At 37.7% G+C, this 20,308-nt stretch overlaps 1 protein-coding gene across 1 annotated transcript; it reads left to right on the top strand.

The window, feature by feature from the left end:
• Positions 1–3,223: 3,223 nt before the first annotated feature.
• LOC130472332 (beta-galactosidase 13-like) lies at positions 3,224–7,818 on the top strand. The gene is made up of 7 exons (XM_056842986.1): positions 3,224–3,380; positions 3,471–3,580; positions 3,876–3,983; positions 4,090–4,194; positions 5,719–5,864; positions 5,959–6,316; positions 7,513–7,818. The coding sequence occupies exons 3-7, from the start codon at positions 3,891–3,893 to the stop codon at positions 7,627–7,629; spliced, it is 819 nt and encodes a 272-aa protein (XP_056698964.1). The 5' UTR covers positions 3,224–3,380; positions 3,471–3,580; positions 3,876–3,890; the 3' UTR covers positions 7,630–7,818.
• The last annotated feature ends 12,490 nt before the right edge of the window (positions 7,819–20,308 follow it).

The following is a 20,308-nucleotide window of genomic DNA, read 5'->3' as shown; positions in this document are numbered from 1 at the left end:
AATCTCGTAAAGCTGAGAATAGCAAAGAGACTGGCCCTCTGACTTCTTCCGAAGAGCCTCCAAATCCTCTCGAAGGACACGGACCTCTTCAACTTCAGTCTCGCGCTGAGCCTGAACAAGGCCAACGCTAGCCTCAACCTCCGCTTTCATCTCCTTGGAAGCAATCTCCAACTCGACCATCTTCGCCCGAACATGCCACAGCTCAAAACTGAGGAAAGCAACGTCGGTAAAAAATACCTCGTTATACTTCCTGATGCATTTCTCCTCCCAATAGCTGCACTCAAAGGTGATGGAAGACCAGACGTTGGCATAGAAGAAGAAAAACATTTAGATAAATAGAGCGAAAAGAAAGACTAAGGCAAGGAGGAGCAATACCAAGATCTAACCTCATTCTGATGAAACTGAGCCATCATAGCATGGTGAGGCTCCGTTGGACCAGGCGCCCTGAAGCCTGGAACACCGTGAAGCATATGCTCCCGAGCAGCCCTACGATTCATCACGGAGTCCAAGTCAGTCACAAGAACCTTCCTGTTCCCCTCCGAGACATACTTAGCCACCGTCTCCCGAACGCCGCGAGGAATCCTCCTCAGAGGAACATGATCAAGCGGGTCAAAATTCATCAACCTCTCCAGAGCGGAGGTCGAAGTCGACCCCAATGACAACCGAGGTCTCTTGAAGGCGCGTCCTTCAGATTGAGTTCACGCAGCAGTAGAAGGAACTCCGACACCAACCTCTCCAACAAGCGCATCCTTCTCGGCCTCCGGCTCAGCAACAGGCTGCTCCAAATCAAGAATAGGCTGCTCAACAAAGATTGGAGGCGGGAGATCGCCCAAAGGAGGAGAAGGAGGATTCTTAGGAGGCACATCTTCAACGACCACCGCAGAGTCAGGACCGGTGGATTGCAAAGACACACGAACTACTATCTCGTCCCCCTCAGGCTGATCAACCGGCTCCTGAGGCGCAACCTCCACAACACTTCGGAGCGGGGCTCCAGGCAAAGGAATCAGACCCCGAAGGTTCTTGGGAGGACCCATCTTATCCTCGCCCTCAACAACCACCAGTTTTAAAGGAGTTTTAGAGTATTAATTCAAAAGGCTCAGAAAGTTCAGGGGGTCCAAAACCATTAAGCTAAATCTTACCTTCTCCCTAATCTTCCTCTCCTTCGGTTTCAAATACGTCATCTTTCGAACCAGAGACCTCTCAGAAGACCTCCTCTTCCTTAGTCTTCGTTCCTCCTAAGGGGGGAAGAGAAAACGATTTCAGAACTAAAGGAGACATGCGAAGAGACAAAGAAGGAGTCCCGAAAAAGACCTAGAGGAGCATAATTACCTCAGTCGCGGTAAGAGAGGGGGGAGATGAGGCCGACAAAAGGATCGGAGCAACAACAGTTGGCTCAGGACCCTAAGAATAAAAACAAAACAAAAATAACTACCTTATACTTCAGAGTATCAAGTTTTTTTTTCTAAAATATTACCACATACAAAATTTGTCCGTTATTTCGTAAGTGGGACTCACCTCTATTGTCTCCTAAATTTTGATATAAAATGAAAAAAAAAGTTGCGAGCATAGAAGGGAAGGTAGAGCGGCAATTATGGCATAAAATTTTGTGTAAGAAGTTAATGGTTTAAGCAAGAACAATTTGGTTTTGATGTTAATGGTGTTAGTTGGTGTAGTATATACAAGGAGATGCATTTTTGTCATTTTATATCAAAATCTAGGAGAAAAGTCAATGGGGCTAGGTCTCATAAACGGAATATTCTGTATAAGGTAGCGTCTTATAAATAAAAAACACAAGGTAGTTGTTTTTTCCTTCAGTTCCTAAAAAATTAAAAAAGTGTGTCATATTAAGTACCTTATCGTAAAAACCTTTATAATTAATTGTACGGATTTTTCATGAAATGCCCCTGAGGTTTGCGTTAATGCACCAAATACCCCTGATGTTTCCAGAATGCACCAAATACCCCCGAGGTTTAAAACAATATCATCAAATACCCTTATTGACTGTTTTCCGTCTATTCAGTTAACTTTTCCGTTAACTTAACTTCTCTAATTTTTTTTTTTTCTATTTCCCTTTTCTTTCTTCTCTTCCTTTCTCTTTCTTTTTCTTTATTCTTTCCTCTTCCCATGGAAGTCTCTCTCCTCTTCTTCACCATTACCATTATATGAGAATCACCCCCACCATCACCACCACCGCTACCCTCTTCCACTATTCACCATTGAAGTTGCTTCTTCATAGAGGCCCAATTATCAACCTCATCAGCCCTCGAAATCTCATCTTTTCTGTCTCCTATCATCATCGAACCCACGACGTTGGTTTCTCCGACATTGGCTTCTCCGATAAGCTCTAGGTGTTTGTTCTGGCGGAGGTCGGGGTGGCTGGATTTTCTCTCTCCTTCTTGAAGTCTCGATCTCCCAGCCGTGAATACGCAATCCTCACCGCCCATCGGTCAAAGCTTCTCCGCCGGCGGATTTGATCTCTTTCTCGCCGATCTCCACCTCCATTGCTATTTCTGTTCCCGGTGTGATTTGGGGAAGAACTGTGACTTTCAAGTCCTCTCCTTCTTCTTGTTCGGCTGCCCAAGAGTCGACACCACCCCAAGGATTCGGTGACCCAAGAATCGACACCACCCCCAACGCCCAAGAGCCACCATCTCCTTCAAATCTACAGACCAGGTTTTGGTGATTGGGTAATATCAATTAAATCGTTTATGAGGGATTTGGAGAGTTGGGTATTATTTGAATTCAATTGATTTCAGAAGAATTGGGGCAAAATCACAACATCAATCAATAATAATCTGAAGAGGATTATAAAAGCTTTAGAATTTTGAAGATGAAGAACAACTTTCATGGATGTGAGAGAAATTAAGAGTGAAGGCCAAGGGAAAGGAGGAGAGAAAAGGGCAGCCATGGTGATGCTGCCGTTGAAGATCCAAAGAAAAGAGGAAAAGGGAATTGGGTTTTTAAAAAAAAAAAAAAAGTAGTTAATTTTTTTGGGGTTTAAATAATATAATTAAGGGTTAATATTAGGATTAGTAGAGATAATGGTTGAGTAAGGACAAAAAAATAAATTCACGATAACGGAGACTTAACGGAATGGACGGAAAATGCTCATTAAGGGTATTTTGTGTTATTGTTTTAAACCTCAGGGGTATTTGGTGCATTCTGGAAACATTAGGGGTATTTGGTGCATTAACGCAAACCTCAGGGGCATTTCATGAAAAATCCGTTAATTGTATGGTATTAAATCCTAACAAAATTTCCGGCTTCCAGTGTAGATTTAGACAGTTCAGACTTGCCATTCAAAAAATCGCTTCGACCAGTTTTGCAAGTTCTCAGTCTTGGCCACTCTTTAGTTGCCTTTGTCAACGGAGAATATGTTGGTATGCTTGTGCGAAATGCCCAATTCGTTTCTTATTGATCTTCTTGTTTAATTTGTCCTCGAAAGATCATCACATCATTTTTCTTTATAGGAACCGCGCATGGAGTAAAGAGAGAATACAACTTCCCATTCTCAGTAGCCATAAGATTAAAGGAAGGATTGAACAATATTTCAATTTTGGGCTGCACAGTTGGATTACCGGTAATTAACAACAAACATAGACTCGTTTATGTTCGACTTATTATTAGAAATAAGTTCAGATAATATAAGGTTTTTTTCCAGATATTTTCAAACATAAATAAACTCATTTCAGACAAAATAAGTTTTTTCAGATAAAATAAGTTCAGTTAAGTTCATATAACATAAGTTCAGACAAATAAGTCGAATATAACAAAGGTATAACATTGTTGTATTTTTTTATATTTGTTTTTTCTTTCGAGTACTCTTTCTGTTCCTTAAAGATTTTTGTATATGTATTTTGTGGTGGCGGTCGCAGGATAGTGGAAGCTATATGGAACGTAGGTTTACAGGGATAAGATCAGTGGAGATCTTAGGTCTCGGTACCGGAAACCTTGATATCTCTTACAATGGCTGGCAACACACGGTACATTAACAAACTGCATGAAGAAGAAAATAAAAATAAATTTTAAAAATTAGTGACTTCTTTTAATTTCTACAAATTTATTTACAAAAAGCTTAATGAAATGCAGGTTGGTTTGCAAGGCGAGAAGCTCAAGTACTTCACAGAGGAAGGATTAACGACGGCTAAATGGTCCCCTGCATCAGGGGCTGGCGAACCCCTTACTTGGTATAAGGTAAATATTTCATCCGTTTAAAATAGTTACAATACTTTGCTTTTTGTACTATTTACGCAATTTACTTTGTTTATTTCTTATGATGTACTTTGTATATACTTTAGAAAAAACATATTCATGCAAGATCTTGTTAGATTCATCTTAATATATATTTTGCGAAAATCAAATGTTTACGGAATATAAATTTTACTTATCAATAATTAAATATATTAATTGTTTAAGTTATGCATTGACAAACTTTAAAAGCAAATTGTATCGGGGTACGTATTATCATTGGGAGAGCCAATGTATACCTAGTGGAGTCACTTGGCCGAAAAAAGTTGCATTATATTTTAGTTAATTTTTCATTAATTCATATCAAAGTGTGATGACAAAGGTCGCAAGTTGCGACAATATTTCGTCATCGCATTCTAACGTATCAGAGTTTAATTGGAACATATCGGTGCCACGTAGGTTACGCGTCATCAGAATATTTTTACTATTAATGCAATACTTTTACTATGAAAATATGTAAATAAGACAATCAATATAAAGAAGGAAATAAATTAGAATATTAATATTTTCCTACATTTTTTTGAAACATGTATAATCTATTACTATATACTAAAAGAGACACCAGAAATGACACATGTCAATTCCTGATGCGATTTTTTCCCGCCAAAAACCCATTCCTAAAAAAAAATTTACTTTATTCTATTTTTATTTTCTCTCCTTTTGTATAAATGTTTATAAATAGAAAAAATTATAGGATTATTAAATATGACAAAATTAGACAATTTTGGTAATATTTAGTCAGATAGTCATATCAATAATAAAAAAACATTCTTACTCAATATTTTTTTCATATTAAGCATATCAAATATTTAATTTGTTCAAATCATCATATTAAATATATAAAATATATAATACGTAATAGAGCTAAAATTGTATGATAAAATGAGTATGTTCGAGATTTATTAATTACGCAATAGATTTAAGGGATAAATATTTCGGTTAAAAAAGATGGTCAATCAATAATTTTCAAATAACCGTGCGTGCACGGGACCTAATCTAGTAGGTTATATAAATTAAACATTTTAGTTTCCAATTTAAATCATGACACAAGCATGTCATGTCATCGTTATGACACGGCTTAAAGGTCGCATGTTGCGACCTTTATCATTATCGTATATTAAAAAGTACTTAGTTTAATTATTTTTTCATTAATTTTGTAATAGTGACCCCACTTAGTACAATTTCTGGATCTGCCACTGCATAGTATGATTTTACCCTCACAATATTACGTGGCATAAGACAATATGGTCGTAATACATGTTGGTAGGGAATTCATCTTGTGACTTGGAGGTTACAGGACCGAGCCCTATTGAATACAAAATGTGTGGGAATGACTCAAGTATAGACCTGCATAACCTGACTGACTAACCTGTAATAGACTGATAGATATTGGTTCAGTAAGGTTATTGTTACATTAATAGTTTCAAACAAGATATTAAAGGATGACTAACAACGAACAACTATTTTCAGGCATACTTTGATGAACCGGAGGGAGATGAACCATTAGCTATTAGAATGGAGAACATGACCAAAGGTATCATTTGGGTAAACGGCCAAAGCATTGGACGTTACTGGTCATCCTACCTATCCGTCTTGGAAAAACCTTCTCAAAAGGAGTAAGTCAACTGAACACAGTTTTCAATGCATATCTTTGACCAATATCATAAGACGATATATATATTTAAATATTAAAATAATATATGGTTACAGGTACCACATCCCAAGATCGTTTGTGAAGCCAAAGGACAACTTGTTGGTGATATTCGACGAGGCGGGAGGGAACATAAACACCGTACAAATAGAAACAGTGAATAGGGACAGTGTTTGCAGCATCATAAACGAAGATTGGCCTGCTGATGTTTGGTCATGGAAGAGGAATACTGGTAACAACCAAATTGTGCCTGTTGCTGAAGGGGATAACCCTCAACTTAAGGCATCCCTTAAGTGCCCTAAGGACAAAGTTATCAACCGCGTTGAGTTTGCTAGTTTTGGCAACCCAATTGGTGTTTGTGGATACTTCCTTCTTGGCAACTGCAACTCTCCCAATACTGTCAAAATCGTTGAACAGGTGAACACACAATCTACACTCTAACAAACCCCTCTAAAATATACTCCCTTTGTCCATAATTATTTTCCCCATATTCCAGTTGTCCTTTATTAAGTTTTGGTTGTGTGGAATTGAGAAGAGATAAAACGGTGGGCTAAATATATTTGATGTGAGAGGAAAATTGTGTTCCTAAGAGCTTATATGGTAAATGGGGCAAACAAAAAGGGACAAAGGGAAGTAGTTGTTAATTAAGTGTTGATGTTTACATTTATTCCTGCTCATAGCTAGATGCCTTAAAATTAAAATCAACTATGAGTTCTAGGGGATAAAGATGGTTGTGGGTCAGGTTGGGTTTCAGGTTGGACTTGAACGGGTCGGGCCCACGCCAAAACCTGCTTTATCAGGTTGGGCCAAAAGTTATAAAAATGGGGCCCAGGCTCATGGACCCACATGTCTAAGAAGAAATTTCCTAAATTAAACGTGTTTTATCGTGCTGGGTAGGTCATGCCTTGTCATGCTATTTCTAGAAAAATGCGGCCTAGGCTTGACCCAAGATTCGTGCCATGCTAGCCCAAAATTCTTTCATAAATGCCCACAACCATCTTTATAGGGGTGTGCAAAAATATCCCTGGATCGAAAAAGTGGACCGGATTGGACCGACCTCAAACCGGACCAGAGTGGAGATAATTCGTCCAGTCTCCAGGTCGAAAAATGTTATTTTTTTGTCCACGCTCTTGTCTGGTCCGATTTGGAACGAATTTCCTTAAAAAATATAAATATAGTAAAAACTATAGTATTTTAAAAGTTAATTTCGTACTTTAATATGCTGGAAATATTACTATATTATGTAATGTTTATTATATATTTTTGAAAAAACTTTAAACAATTAGTTATATATATATATATATATATATATATATATATATATATATATATATATATATATATATATATATATATATATATATATATATATATATATATATATATACCGTATTTTATAAAAAGTAACAGAATATAGAAATAAGGCTACAACCTGTCCAAAGCGGTCCGATCCGGGGATTACCCGATTTTGAATTATCGAAATCCCGGTCTTCGATACAATACGATAGGAATTTGGACCGATAAACACCCCTAACCATGACACTAATACAATTCCAATAACTCATTCATCACATTTTTTGTGATAATTAAATTTTTGTTATTTCTTTGAGCAGAATTGTTTAGGAAAAGAGAGTTGCACAATACCAGTGAATGGGTTCGACAAGGATCCTTGCCCAAATGTAGCAAAGAAGACCTTGGCCGTGCAAGTGAGATGTGGTCGCAAAGGATAGAAGCTTTCATTTGGTTTTTATATATGCGGTCTTCTATTTGAATGTCATTGTATTTATTACGTGTTTAACAAAACTAACATAGGTCGTGAAATGAAAACTTGAAAAAAAAGTAGAATTACTTTGTACGTATATAGTAGAAGTTAGTAACTTTGTCTGACATTTATTTTATTTGGTTAACACTACGAGAAATTGTATCTTTATTGACAACCTAATTACGACGGATCAAAAATCTCGTCGCAAAAGTGGCTACATACACAAGTGTCTATTGCTGTAAACCAAGCACTTACGTTTGTCGCCTAGTCGAATTCAGGCATGTTCTTCGCGAATATGCGACGAGCACCGCAGATACCGACCCAATACTGATCCTGACATTGTTCAGGAGTATAAAGCTCGGCTTTCTCTTTAAGCAGCTTGTCGCATTCCTCCGACTTCTTCTTCAGCTCAGCCTTCAAGTGAGGCACCTTCTCAGCCTCAATCTCGATCTTCTGCTTAATCTCGTAAAGCTGAGAATAGCAAAGAGACTGGCCCTCTGACTTCTTCCGAAGAGCCTCCAAATCCTCTCGAAGGACACGGACCTCTTCAACTTCAGTCTCGCGCTGAGCCTGAACAAGGCCAACGCTAGCCTCAACCTCCGCTTTCATCTCCTTGGAAGCAATCTCCAACTCGACCATCTTCGCCCGAACATGCCACAGCTCAAAACTGAGGAAAGCAACGTCGGTAAAAAATACCTCGTTATACTTCCTGATGCATTTCTCCTCCCAATAGCTGCACTCAAAGGTGATGGAAGACCAGACGTTGGCATAGAAGAAGAAAAACATTTAGATAAATAGAGCGAAAAGAAAGACTAAGGCAAGGAGGAGCAATACCAAGATCTAACCTCATTCTGATGAAACTGAGCCATCATAGCATGGTGAGGCTCCGTTGGACCAGGCGCCCTGAAGCCTGGAACACCGTGAAGCATATGCTCCCGAGCAGCCCTACGATTCATCACGGAGTCCAAGTCAGTCACAAGAACCTTCCTGTTCCCCTCCGAGACATACTTAGCCACCGTCTCCCGAACGCCGCGAGGAATCCTCCTCAGAGGAACATGATCAAGCGGGTCAAAATTCATCAACCTCTCCAGAGCGGAGGTCGAAGTCGACCCCAATGACAACCGAGGTCTCTTGAAGGCGCGTCCTTCAGATTGAGTTCACGCAGCAGTAGAAGGAACTCCGACACCAACCTCTCCAACAAGCGCATCCTTCTCGGCCTCCGGCTCAGCAACAGGCTGCTCCAAATCAAGAATAGGCTGCTCAACAAAGATTGGAGGCGGGAGATCGCCCAAAGGAGGAGAAGGAGGATTCTTAGGAGGCACATCTTCAACGACCACCGCAGAGTCAGGACCGGTGGATTGCAAAGACACACGAACTACTATCTCGTCCCCCTCAGGCTGATCAACCGGCTCCTGAGGCGCAACCTCCACAACACTTCGGAGCGGGGCTCCAGGCAAAGGAATCAGACCCCGAAGGTTCTTGGGAGGACCCATCTTATCCTCGCCCTCAACAACCACCAGTTTTAAAGGAGTTTTAGAGTATTAATTCAAAAGGCTCAGAAAGTTCAGGGGGTCCAAAACCATTAAGCTAAATCTTACCTTCTCCCTAATCTTCCTCTCCTTCGGTTTCAAATACGTCATCTTTCGAACCAGAGACCTCTCAGAAGACCTCCTCTTCCTTAGTCTTCGTTCCTCCTAAGGGGGGAAGAGAAAACGATTTCAGAACTAAAGGAGACATGCGAAGAGACAAAGAAGGAGTCCCGAAAAAGACCTAGAGGAGCATAATTACCTCAGTCGCGGTAAGAGAGGGGGGAGATGAGGCCGACAAAAGGATCGGAGCAACAACAGTTGGCTCAGGACCCTAAGAATAAAAACAAAACAAAAATATGAGCTTTGTCGAAAAAAGAATATAGAAGCTCGGATATGAAATTACAAAGAAAGGAAAAGTTACTAGATTAGAGGTAGTTACCAAATTGCGAAGAACGGTCTGTAAAGGGAACGCCTCCGCTGAATTAGCAGAATCCCAAGGAACAACACGAACGTCGTTAATCCGAGCGAGCGAGTCCTGGGAAAGACAATGAGATTCCAACTTCGGCTGACGAGGGTAATTCTGTTGAAATCGTACCTCGGAAAGCGACTGAGAATCTTGTTGGTCACCTTGCATAACCCAACACCTTGGGTTTAATAGAAGCCTGCCAGGACTCAGGACAAAGAGAATAAAGAAAAGAAAAGTCAGGTTCAAAACATTAAGAAAAGGAGGCAAATACCTCAGCTGAAGCACGATCTCAGAATAAGAAATCTCACCCCTATAAAAAAATCTTACTGAGACCGGAAACAACGAGGATAACCTCCCGAGTGATGTAATTCATGTTCGGCAACCAGAACTCAGGCTCATTATGCTTCCAGCCGACGGTCCTAGCTCGGAACCACTTCAGGAGGCAGTATGATCCGGGTTTTTAGGATTGATAGAGCCAACCCTAGACATCTCCTAAACAACCTTCACAAACCATTTCGGCGCCCGATAGTAGTTGGTATGCTTCGGATTGACGGGGACGCGAACCAAGAGCCACCGCCCCTTCCACTAATGAACTGCTGAGACATAAGGGTACGCTGTCAAATAGGTGTGCTCGTTCCTATTTACTATGGTCCACCAACCATTCTCAACATTCTTGATCCTCTGAATCTCATGAATCTCCTTGAAGACGCGCAGAAAAGGTGGATATCCGAGGTAATCGCACACCCAGCGGTACCCGATGATGTGTCGCATCGACTTCGGCGTCAGCTGAGCCAACAAAATTTTGTACTCCATCAGCACCCTAGATATGAAAGGATCCATGGGGAACCGAAGGCCATTGTCGAAATGGTGGGTATAAACAACAATGAAGACAGGAGGAGTGCGAGTTACCCTCGCATTTTCCTGAGTAGGGAGATCACACCAGTACCCCTGAGAGTACTGGATTCCGTATAGATCTTCGGTCAACCGATGAAAAGAGCCTCTCCCTGCTTCTAATAGCCAAGTGTTTTCGACTGCTCGGCCTGCCAGACCAACAATCCCAGAAACGTCATCATAAATAGGAGCAAGCGCTCGTCAGGGTCCGCCTCCTCGAAGCGACTAGGAAAAAAGGAACGGATGGGAAAACGACCAGTGACACCGGTTCGTCACCCTGACTCAACACGAGCCTCGTCTTCGGACCTGCGCGTAAAATCAACACTCCCCGGAGTCCCGAGGTCCTGAGAAACCTCCCTTGGCCTAACCAAAGGAGCCTCTTCCTCATCCCTCTCGCTTGAAGAGGAAACTACATTGAACTTCTTCTTCCACCTCCCACCGGCCATGATCCGGAACTCTAAATCTAGCGTTCAGAAGGTAGGGAAGAAAAGAAAAGTACAGAAAAGTCAAGAAAATCAAAAAATGGTTACTTTCGTCCAAAGCGGAATTCGCCGACAAAGCGAATGATGCTAGGTTCCAAAGCAAATTCCCAGTAGATGAGCGGAGATCTGAAGAAATCAAGAACAAGGAAGCGCCAGAATTTAGGAAGATTTGAGAAAGCGGTGTGAATAAAGTTTGAAAAGAGGAATTGGGTCGCGTATTTATAAGGAATTCTCCCGGGAAAACCGCTCAACTTCCACACAACTCTACACCGTACGATCAAAGAAACTGAAAAGGCAGTCGACACTTGTCGTCAATGCAGGAATTATAACCACCTTTTTAAAAAAGAAGCGGGACTTTTGAACTTTCTACTGCACATGAATACCCGTCCATTTAACCCTAAATGGACCGGGTCTGGGGGGCATGTTGTTTGGGTGCCTACAACCCAAATGCCCAATAGGCTGCCATCAACAACAAAGCCAGCTAACCTACAAACGGCCCAAAGGCCCATTAGGTAATAATGCCCTACGTAAAATTTACTACACAAATACTAAATAAGCCGCCAAGGCACACAAGTCAAGGTACGTCCAAATTATCGCCTTAACACTTACTCTCTAGAGAACCCTCTGTAGAATCTAAACCAAATACTTACTTAGGCATCAAAGGACTTTCCTCGGAACACCCCCGAGGCCTGTTACTTTGTTAATTATGCAGGTACATTTGATTCTACACAATCATTCAAGCTAGATCTTCCACATCGACAAAAGAGCATTCAATCCGAATCCCATTGTTTCAACACCGGAATAACGTATATTCTTTCCAATTTGATTTGTAGCTTTACTTTTCCAGTTTAAGTAATTAAGTTATTTTTTTTACTTTCCAGTTAAAGTTAACTTTTTTTCTTCTTTAGTAACCCTACTATTGTAAACTAATATCCAAATACTTTTATTTATTTTCATAGGATTATAGCTCCAAAAATGTACTCCGCATATGAAGTATATGTTTTCATGATATTGACAACTTATATAAAATATATACAGAGTAATATATTTCGTTGATTGACATACAGCCCTGGCCCTGAGCATAGGCGGGAGGTGCAACCGCCTAGTGCCCAGGGCGGAAAGGGCCCATAAATTAGTCTGCAGTACTGCAATAGTACTAGTAATAAATAGCGCCATAATGATACTATGAAATACATCTGGAGCAGTGGTAGAAGGCATTGGTGTTAGGAGCGAAAACGTAAGTTCGATTCTTACAATATTTTTGGCTGATTTTATTTTAATTTTCACTTCCAGATTTTTTTTCTCCTTGTTAGCAAGTGTTTATTAACTTGAAATATGGTTAATCCTTTAGTACTCGTATATAGATATTTTTGGGTAAAACAAATACTTTCTTGATGTTTGCATGTTTGTTTTTAATTATTTTGAAATTATATGAGTATGTTATATAGTCTAAAATTTTGAATTTCAAACATTTAATGAAGATATAATTAAAGGATTATCATACGAATTCTTCTCCCTCCTCCGTATAACAATTAAACCTATATGCACTTATGAATTACAGAGTATCTTATATGAGTAATGAAGTGAATTATTTTCTTATTAAAATAAAATAAAATTGAGTTCTTTTATTAATATATTGCAAGAGCTAATTTGGAACTCGCTTCTGGAATTCAGGAGGAGATATATTAATCTGTTGTTGATTTGATCTTGACAATATAGTGGACTAGACGAAAATTTTGACGCATAGTTTTCTTCCATTTGGTGAAACAATATTGTCTAACTAATGTATCAATTGTATTTCCTTAATGAGGCATTTATTTTATATACAATTTTTAAAATATAAAGAGCACATATTGGAAGGGGTCCTAGTCTCTCGTTTCGCCTAGGATCCTCAGAATGTAAGGACCGGGCCTGTTGACATACAACAGTCCCTTATTTTACCCTAAAGTAACTTTATAGTCGATTTTACAGTTTTAGGGTAACACTTTTACACAGTAAAAAAACATTACTTTGTGTGTTCACATTTAAAAAAAAATGACCGTAAAAATAAAATCCGAAACCCCCCCCCCCAAAGGGAAATTCCCGGCTCCGTGACTGTTTATGCTAGTGTTTGCTAGGACTTGTGGTTTTATGCTTTTGATTGAGATGGACAGGTTTGTGAGTATGTTAGTTGACTTAGGTTGTCCTTGTATATTTGTGACCACGTTTCATATATTACGAAAGAAAAGTGTGAAACTTAGTTTTATGGTTGTTCTCCTAGAGAGGCATCAAGTGGGGAACCATTGATAATGTAAACGCTAAATTATTGACACGGAAGAATACCCCGCACTTGTATCGGACCTATGAGAGTGATTATAACATCTTTTTTACTCTCATTCTCATTTTCTCAAGTCACCTGGTAACGGTCGGAATTTAAGTAGGTATTCGGTAATACAAGACCTAGATTCTATGAATAACACATTAGATGATATGGATAGTTTATGCTAGTGCGCAATATCTCCTATGTTAGCTAATAAATCACCTTGAGTAATGCATGAGTAAAGAGTAGAAGACTTTTCGTTGCTATGGTGTTTCTAAGTAGAATCTCTTTTCCCTAGTCCTTATCCCTTAATATAGTTTACCTGCCCCCACTCCCCGTTTATGCATTTTGTGACAACTTGTGCAACACACACCCTTTGATGGTTTATTAGAATAGAGTTGTGCCTAGTAATTGTATGTTTACATTGGTGAAACACGCTAGCTTAATATCAAAGATTTCAATTCCTTACTTAACCTTTTTATATTATATTTTTGTTTACCGCTAAAGAATTAAGTCGAGTAGAAACAAATGATTATAACTTTGGTACCATGGGCGAGGCACTAATAATTAATATATAGATAGGTATGCACCTATCTATCTATGCATATGCAGTGAAACGATAACGTTTTTTTTCATCTAATATCACCAACGAATTCAGCATATACTCATTTTTCTCTCTCCTCTGATCTCTCACCCTTTTCTCTCTCATCAAACCCCATTTTCTCTCTCCATTTTTGGCAACCATGGAGAATCACCGGCACCACCACCACCGTTGCTTCTTCGTCCTCTCCTCGTCTTTCTCGCCTCCTTCACCATGGCCGCACTCGCAGCTCCTCCTCATCCGTATCTCTCTCTTTCTCTCTCATTTCCTTCTCGAAGCTGCAATTGCTATTTTTGAGTTTTTGCTAATTAATTTGTGGTTTTTTTTAATTGTTTTGCTTAGGATGATGATGCTTTCGTCGGAGTTCCGATCTCTTAGTTGTATGTTCAGATCTAAGTTTCTGTTAGGGTTTCGAAGGTTCATTTTCCGTGAAGCGATCTATTGGTAGGAGGATGTCGGAGGTTGATGAGGAGTCAAAGCAGGTGAACTATATGGTTGTTAGGGATGAGAATAACAATGTCAAGCTCGCGGAAGAGATCTTTGGTCAAGTATTCTCTGCTCCTTCACCCTATTAATTGATTTATTTAATTTATTTGCAAGTTTACTTTAATTGCAATCATTATTCAACTTAAAAATCAAAAGATGTGAAATAAAGAAATATAGTGTGTGGTGCGGAGAATGAACTGTGTGTAAATATACGTAATAAAATAATTGATAAAGATATATTTGGATAATATTAAGAACGAGGACCACATAATTAAGAAGAGTCATCGTCTAAATATTGTCATGTTCAATTTATAATTCATCATGTTCAACTTATAAAATATGATGTTCAATTTATAAAAGATGATGTTCACAAATAATAACACTTTTGTGTGAAGTTCAATCTATGAAGTCTCATGTTCAAATTACAGAGAATCTTGTCCAACTAAATCAACTTATTAAAGCATGATATGTTCATAAATAAGATCATTTTTGTGTGATGTTCAGTTTCCCAAGTCTCATGTTCAACTTATAAAGAATCATGTTCAACTAAATTCAACTTATTAAAGAAATTAGTGATTTCTACTATTGGACTTCAAATTCCAGGAGTTATGAAATTGTTAACGTCATTTGCTTTGATAATATACACTGAGCATTTTGTGTAAGGCAGTGGACGATTGTAAGGATACTTTGTTTTTGGGTGTTTTCCTCGTAGGATAAATATGCCACTAAAAAAGTGATTTCCCGTTTAGTTTATAATTTATAATGTTCAACTAAATTCAATATAAAACTATGATATGTTCAACACTTTGTGTGATGTTCAGTTTCTAAAGTCCTTATGTTTAATTTATACAAAATTATGCTCAACCAAATTTAACTTATAAAACTAATATTGTTTAATACTTTTATGCGATGTTCAGTTTCTCAAGTCTCATGTTCAATTTATAAAGAATTATGTACAGAATCATGTTCAACTAAAATGCAAGCAACGACAATCATAAGAAAATGTTCATTATTCTATCAAAAGTGACGTTGTCTAAATATTGTCATGTTCAGTTTATAATTTATCATGTTCAACTTATAAAACATGATGTTCAATTTATAAAAGACGATGTTCAGAAATAAGAACACTTTTGTGTGATGTTCAGTTTCTCAAGTCTCATGTTCAAATTATAAAGAATTATGGTTCAATTAAATTCAACTTATTAAACTATAATAATTTCATAAATAAGAATAATTTTTTGTGATGTGTAGTTTCTCAAGTTTTATGTTCAACTTATACAGAACAATGTTCAACTAAAAACGTTATGATTTTCCCGCAGGAAGAAAAAAGTTAATAAGAATGCGACAACAACAAAAAAGCTGATTTAGAAATGGAAGATATGATATTCAGAGAGGCTGCAAGAATTGAAGAAGAATTGAAGGCGGAGCAACCAAAAAAGAATCTGCAAATAAGGAAGAAGAAGAAAGAGAAAATAGACTGTTGTAGCGAAAAAGGTGGAAGTCGAAAGGAAAGAATCATAAAAATTAGAAGCATAGAAAGAGAAAAGAGGCAACAACCTCTAAAATAGAGGAAGCAGTGAATGTTCATTAAATTACTTTAAATACCAATTTGTGTGTTTGCAGCTTACTCAAATAATGAGATTTTTTTTTGTAAAACAAGCATGATCAAAAAGTTAAAAAAAAAATAAAAAATTAATTTTTTTTTTTAAAAAAAAAAACTTAAAGAGAGAAACAGAATAATACACTAAAAAATAAAGGCTAAAACTGCTAAAACAAAACAGTTACATGCCTGTTAGCGCATATGCATGCAAAATTGCATGCATAGCTATGCAGCCAAAAATTTGGGGGCGAGGCACAATAGAGGCCAAGGTAAGTCATGACCCCCATAAAGGCCCAACTACCCCTATCACATTACATTAAGGCTGGCAAGTTAGTAATTAGATACGTTTCTACTAAAATGCCCGCCTAAGCCCACTCGCTTGAATATAAGAATTAAAAAGACTAAAAAAGTAAAAGTAGTACATTAATCTTTGTCGTGTATCGGTGATCACTGAAGTAAGAGCATGTTTATTAAACACTAAAATTTTGAACTTCAACCTAATAAAATATTTTATTTTTTCTCTCTCCCCAACACCATACCAAACACCAACAACATCTACCAAAAATATCATCAAACACCAAAAATATCATCAAACAAGGTGACACTTGTCATTAATCTAATGCACCTCATAATTTTACAAACTTTTGGGGTCCCATATATCACCATCTCTAAAATGTCATTTTGCAATTAAAAAAAAATTAACAATATTTTTTGGCCCCCCCACATGGCACATGTCAAGCCCTCCTTGCATGCAATTGGTTTTCCACTTGATGTTCATGAACACCAATTTTTTAATAGCTTTATTATCTCTCTTCCTTTCTCTCTCATCTCTCTACTTATTTTATTATTTTTTATTCAACTCTCTTTCTTGAACACCAAAAGTTGGTATTTGATAAACATGCTCTAATAAAGCTCATTGGGAACACAAAAAGTTAGCTTCTAACAAGTTTTCAAAATTTTTATGTAAATTATTTTCATCTCTTAATTCTCTCTTATTGTTTCAATTTGATACGGAGATTAAAAAGAAAAAAGGTCCTCTCTCATTTCTTTAATCTGTTAGAGACCAAGCGTTCTCCATCATTCAAACTACAACAATTTAAGTACAATGCAAATCCCATCTTTGATCCTATCCTTTAGTTTATAATTTCTTTCTTGTTATTTTTCAAATAATTATTTGGTTTTTTTTGCATAATTATTACCAAGGATATTTCATTTTGTAACAATTATTTACTCTAATTGTATTTGTCATCCTTTGTTATGTTTTGTAGTTTTGTTTGATTCACAGTTTTGCACTATATAACCTTATTTTAGAACAAAGTCAACAAACCAACATGCTACGTATTGTAAAACATATTGGTGTTGGATTCATTTTAGTAATTTAATACTACGTATCAAGTATGTCTCTGTTTTTTTTAATATTGTTTACAATTAAAAGTTTTTCGAAAGTACGACCCCCCTATTAACCTAGTCTTGCTTCGCCCCTGTTTGATACGCTCTTGATATTATGACTATTGAAAGTTTGCAAACCATCCTCACCCTACGTCCCTACCACCCTATTCAGAACCACCATTGCCGCCCTACCACCACAAAACCACCTCTTATCCACTCGAAGCCACTCTTTCTACCCCTTCCACCTCCCAAAACCACCCCCAACCGCCCCAAAACCACTCTCCAAGTCGCATGAAACTACCCTCCACAACAAAAGCTGAAAATCTGCCCCAAAAACTCGAAAACAACAGAACCACCTAGTATATCCACCAACCACCTATCAGATGTCCCAAGAGTTTAAAAAATAAAATAAGAATAAAAATATCTCCTTCATACTTCCTCCATTCTTTATTATTAGATGACACAATTTTTTTTGTCACGTTTGCCAACCATTAATATCTAATAGATAAAGGAGATATAACAATAGATAAAAATTATAAAAATTGATATATAAATCTATATAATGAGACGATTATAACAAGATCCAACATTACTTTATTTGTTTCTTAAGCATAAATCACACTTGATATTCAAAGTAGATAATGTGAATAGTGTCAAAAATCAATTTGTATCATCTAAAAAAGAACAGAGAAAATATAAATTATGATTTTAAATAGTCAATTTCAATATGACCATGAAAATTCTAGATGGTGGAATAATTTGTTGACCTTTGAATCTTTGATAGATAGTGGTGGTGGGACAGAGAAAAAAAAAAGGAGGGGCCAACGACAACAACGAGGAAAGGGTGTTGGTGGCACCATAGGAAAGATGAAGTGTATGGTGGAATAAATATACGTGAGAAAAACATATGTGAAAAACTTAAATGTCACCCAAAAAGAATTTACATAATATGAAAGGGTTTTGGTTTCTTTTCCTTCAATCTATTCTTGATTTCATTTCCTCTATCCATCCATCCCAATGGAACCAAACACCCCCTTTTACTGTCTCACTCTAACTTTATCCACTTTTTGTTACACAATCGACGAATATTTTTTACCCCATCCCTTATGTTTTTTCCCCTTCTTATACCCACTTTCTATACTGATACTCTTCCTCCTTTTTTCTTAACGCCTCTAACAGGTTGTTCCACATTATAAATTTTACATTTGTGTACATGGGTTGGTAAAGTGGGTTCTTGAGCAGAGAAACAGATAGACTAAGTGAGAAAAATTACTAATTAAATAAACGGTATTTTCACGAAATACCCCTGAGGTTTCACAAAACGCAACAAATATCCCTCATGTTTTCAAAAAACATAATATACCTCTATTTATACTTAAATGCAACAAATACACCTTTTTTTGACGGTCTGCTAGTGCTCCTAGGGGAAAAAATGTTCATAACCGGGTACCTGGCTTTTCGGGTACCCGTAAAAGCGGGTACCCGCAACCCGCTTTTACGGGTAGTTAAAAAGTCGGCCCATGACCCGACCCGAAAAATACGGGTACCCGCTAATCGGGTACCCGATTAATCCGGGTCGGGTCATATGGTACCCGCAAACAATCATTATATTTTTTCAATTCAACCATTTTATACAAGTAGATCCACTTAATATCTACGGATATTTCATGAAATACCCCCGAGTTTTGAAGTAATTCACCAAATGCCCATCAAGTTCCAATAATTCACCAAATACCCCTGACAATTGACTTAATGCCCCAAATACCCTTACTGATAACGGTCCGTTAGTCCGCCGTTAGCTAGTTTCATAATTCACCAAATGCCCCTTTTTTAAAAATTTATTTCACCAAATACCCTATTATTAAACTTATTTCACCAAATGCCCCAACCTTAAAAATAGTTATTCTGATGTTCCAACGTAGTTTTTTCGTTTGAAAATTAGTCGTTGCTTATTGTTTGCTTATGCCTTCTTGATCCACTAAAGTCGTGATAATATCTAAAGGCTAATTTTGAACAAACGTTGTAGTACGAAGAGAAAATAATAATATTGATTGTGTGTTCCACTCAATACAAAGCTACACAATTTATAAGTATCAAAATAACAAACTAAGCCTTATACTCCCTCCGTATTTATTTAAGGGATACACTTGGTCGGACACGGGTATTAAGAAGAAAAATTGAATGAAATAAAGTAATAAAACAAGTGGGGTTGAGTAGATATTTTAATAATAAAACAAGTGGGGACCATGTCATTTTAGGGGATGGGGGGTGGGGGTGGGTGTAGATAGATTATTTAATTAGATGGTGGGGTTGATAAGTTACTAAAAGTGGCAAGTGTATCTCTTAAATAAATACGGCCGGAAAAGGCAAGTGTATCCCTTAAATAAATACAGAGGGAGTAATAAGGAAGAAAGATACTTATGAAATGAATCCAAGCAACAAAGAAAATCAATGTTCTGATTAACGAGTGGGATATCTTGAAATGACAATTTGTACATTAAACTCAAGGCATAATCCAAAGAGAAGCTAGTAGGAAACTTATTCCTGATTTACAGCTACGATGCCAATTATGAGCTTTGGATCTATTGATGTCACAAGGAAATTTGACAAGCATCGACTCATCGTACACAAATTCAACTCCACTGCTTCAACCTAGGGACGGGAAACACCCGAGGAGAATCTCAGAACCTGTTTCGAGCTCCTGTTCTAATATGGTCAGTGGAGGAACCAATCTCACTATTTTCCTTTTCCAGCAGTTAATATTAACAATTTAACATTCCTGAATTTCGATAAGCATCAACTAGCGGGCCAACTTGTACATCCAACTCTATACCAATAATAAGACCCTGCCCTCGGACTTCTTTCACATGTTGTTTGCCTCCCAATTGCTTTGCTAAGAGTTCT

The sequence above is a fragment of the Spinacia oleracea genome, chromosome 4 (genome assembly GCF_020520425.1).
Source record: "Spinacia oleracea cultivar Varoflay chromosome 4, BTI_SOV_V1, whole genome shotgun sequence".
In the NCBI taxonomy this organism is placed as follows: Eukaryota; Viridiplantae; Streptophyta; class Magnoliopsida; order Caryophyllales; family Amaranthaceae; genus Spinacia; species Spinacia oleracea.
The sequence above is the reverse complement of the archived record's forward strand: the minus strand, read 5'-3'. Positions and strand labels throughout refer to the sequence as shown.